General features: G+C 42.9%; 1 protein-coding gene across 1 annotated transcript in view; it reads right to left on the bottom strand.

Annotated features, from left to right (window-relative positions):
• LOC106001366 (phosphatidylinositol 3,4,5-trisphosphate 3-phosphatase TPTE2-like) overlaps positions 1-3565 on the bottom strand; it is a 41021-nt gene that overhangs the window by 11392 nt on the left and 26064 nt on the right. The window contains exon 7 of the mRNA XM_013036470.1: positions 317-422. Within this exon, the coding sequence (XP_012891924.1) occupies positions 317-422 (106 nt within the window). The remainder of the gene's footprint in view (positions 1-316; positions 423-3565) is intronic.

Below are 3565 nucleotides of genomic sequence, written 5' to 3'. Positions count from 1 at the left end.
CATGGTTCACCTCTAAAGGCTCCAACCCTGAAAGGCCTACCCTGAGCTGAGATTGGTAGCCATGAGAACAGAAGGCAAGAGGAGGGAGCTCTCCCCTCAAGTAGAAATGGGCAAAGGAAGACAGAGACATCTAAGACTTGCTATCATGGCTATGAATCGCCTGCCCAGTGGGTAGCTCCAGAGAGGAGTTCATGTGTGGGGAAACTTAAGACAGCTAGGAGTTATGATGATCAATATACATAACCGCGAGCAAAACCCTCTCAAAGAATGGGAGCACTCGTCCTCAGGTCCCATCCTTCAATTCCAAAGCACTTACCGTGAAGTGAATGGACTACAATTCTTTCAATTTTAAGCCTTCTCTTTGGTGGTAAATTCCCGTGAAACACATTTTTTACAATTTTGAAATATTCCACATAACGATGCTGTAAAGCAACAGAAGTCCCAATTTTAGTGAGAATGCAAAGTTTAGAGTCAGTATCCTAATCTCTCTTTTTCAGCTTAAGAGCAAGAAGAAATTAAGCAAACATTTATTGTGTTCCATTATATAATTAATATTCTATAATATTCTTATGTATTTGCCTCATGACTAATTATCTACCATGGGAAAAAGCACTGACCTCAGACCTGCAGGGAGGAACATGGAAGAAGTAAGTCCTGCCTATGGCTTGCTAAGGACAACTAAGGACAACTAAGGGGCTAATACTGCTATGGCAGAAGCTGCTGTAATGAGTTAAAGGAAGGACTGTGGTTTAATGGATGGTTCTTCATCAGGGGAGAAAGAGACCTCCACTAGGTGCAGTAGATAATTATATGTCATTTCTGGATGTCTCTAAGACCTAGAGTTTCTTCATCTGCCCTTTTCCCAAATTGGTTTTTGTAAGGAAACCCTGGAATTCTCTAAGTCTCACATTCCTTCTCTAGGGAAAGTTGCTCACAGGGGCTTTCCTGGGACCTCTCTCTGAAGAACTGAAGAGTTCTGGCACTGAGCCAAATGGGAAGGGCTGACAACATTAACTATCACATCTCCAATTAGTACAAGCAGTATGCTGGGTACCTGTGGCCCATATCTGTAATCCTAGGTACTCAGGAGGCTGAGGCAGAGGCTGAGCCAGTGGGACTGAAAAGTCTGGAGAATCTATCTCCAATGAATCAGCAAAAAGTCGGGCTAGAGGTTTGGCTCAACTGGTAGAGTGTCAGTTATAAGCAGGGAAAGCCTACTGAGCACCAGGTCCTTGAGTTCAAGTCCAGTACGGGCAAAAAGGGAAGGGCAGTCGTGAGGAAGGCACCTGAAAGTTCTTAAGTCTCAGGTGGCAAGAGGAAGGGCCACAAAGAAGGGCAGAATGTGGCAGTGTGTAAGAAGGACCTAGCAGAGGGGACTGGGTCCTGCAGCCTCTCTGCCCTGCCTTGTTTTCCCAACAAATCAGCAGAGCTGTCATCATCCATGGTATGCCAGGTATGGACTGAAGTCAGGGAAACCGCAAGACTGCAGGAGTGAAAAAGGGGAGATGTCTGCAGACCTCCACAGGAGACCCAGGGAACATCCCCCTTGGCTCCTGCCACCACATCCTCATACATTGCACTTGACATAGCCACAGAATAAATGTCATAGTTCCTAACAAACCCTCAAAGGGCTGTAAGGTCTGAAATGGTGGGACACTACTTTGGGCTGGGGAGGGGCCCATGTGAACAAAGACTTGGGGAGTATGAAGTGTTGACATGCTGGGAAACCGCAAACCTCTTAAATGTGGTCAAGTATAGGATGCATAAATGCGCAGAGTGGGAGAAAGGACTGGAAACATCACATTGTAGAAGACATAAGGGGTTCAGCTTAGAGCATTTAGTTGGTTACAGCAGGAAGGCATTGTGGATGTGAGCATGGAAATGGCATGATTAGAAATGGACTTTGCTAAGTTCATGTGTTATGTTTAGTCTTCTACGAGTACCTAGTTTGTGTGTGGGTGTGGGTGTGGTGACAAACAGTGGACAAAGGGAAAACCTATCTGTGGATAAAGCTGTTCAATCTGGAGACCAGTAGTTATACAGTCTTCTGCTATAAGGCCGAGCTGCTGTTCAACTCCAGTATTTCTCTGAAAGAAAACTTGGCTTTCACAGCCACATCCACAGCTAGGAATCCCCCACTGGCTGCCACACAGTCTGAAGAGAAACACAGACAAGGCACTGCATGCATAGGAAGTGATGGGCTGGGATGCCAACACATCTGGATTTGGGTGCTTGTTTCAAAACATTAATTTCTCTAAACTTCAACTTCCCGATTTACACAAAGTGCCCATTCAGAGTTGTTGACAAGATTAAGCAAGATAAGGAATAGGAAGCCCTTAGATGATCTACCCAAATTTGGAATATAAGCTCTCTGAGATAAACACTTTGGTTTCTTCAGTAAAAATTATGAGAAATAAGAAAAGAAGTGAGAAACCAATGAACTTTAACTGAAGAGTTGTGGTAATGACTGAAATATATAGTCTTTAGTACTTGATTGAAAAGAACTAAAGTGAAAGGAGATTTTAGACAATTATGGGAAATTACACACTAATTAGAAACTAATATTATTGAAATATAATATTTTGGGGTATAGTCAATAATATCAGGTGGGGATTTTTGGTGGAGTTTTTTGGTGGGGGCCAATGCTGGCCCTGGGAACTGTCTTTGAGCTCTTGTGGTCAATAGTACCATTTGATACACAGCTCCACATGTTGGTTTTTGGTGTTTAATTGGAGATAAAAGTGTCACAGAATTTCCTGCCTGGGCTGGCTCTTATATGTAATCCTCAAGTCTTACCCTCCTGAGTAGCTAGGATTACTGCCACTGGCAACCAGTAGTTGTTTTGTTTTGTTTTTGCTCAAGGCTAGTGCTCTACCAGATGTTTGGTGCTTAATTGGAGATAAGAGTCTCACAGACTTGCCCTGTCTGGCTTCAAACCCCAATCCTCTGGTCTCAGCCTTCTGACTATCTATGATTACAGATGTGAGCTACCAGGGCTTGGATACATGTTCTTCTTTTTCTTTTTCTTTCTTTCTTTTTTTTTAAGAGTGCACATGTTGGGTGTCATCCCAAAATACTAATGAGATAGAAGAATCTGATGACTGGAATTCCTTTCAAAGCAATCCTGTCTTAGGAAAGAAAGAGTAGGAAAGGGCATCCAGGGTTTGAGGGGAGTGGGGAGGGAAAGAATGATTATGTATGGGTTGAGATGAAGACTGAGGAATATACTATATGATTCCATCTTTGTATGCTTGGGTTTGGATATGAAATGTGCTCTTAAAAGACTCATGTGTGTTTTAGGCCACAAAGCAAACTTGTCTAAATTCACAAACATTGAAGTTATATCTTGCATTCTCTCAGACCACAAGGGAATAAAATTAGAACTCAACACCAAAAGCCACCAAAGAAAGTCCAGCATCACATGGAGGCTGAACAACACACTGCTGAATCACCAGTGGGTCATGGAAGAGATTAGAAAGGAAATTCAAATGTTCATGATATTTAACAAAAATGAACACACAAATTACCAGCTCCTCTGGGATACAGCAAAGGCAGTACTCAGGGG

This window comes from Dipodomys ordii, unplaced genomic scaffold (genome assembly GCF_000151885.1).
Source record: "Dipodomys ordii isolate 6190 unplaced genomic scaffold, Dord_2.0 Scaffold289, whole genome shotgun sequence".
NCBI classification, from domain to species: domain Eukaryota; kingdom Metazoa; phylum Chordata; class Mammalia; order Rodentia; family Heteromyidae; genus Dipodomys; species Dipodomys ordii.
This window is presented reverse-complemented; position numbering and strand designations above follow the sequence as displayed.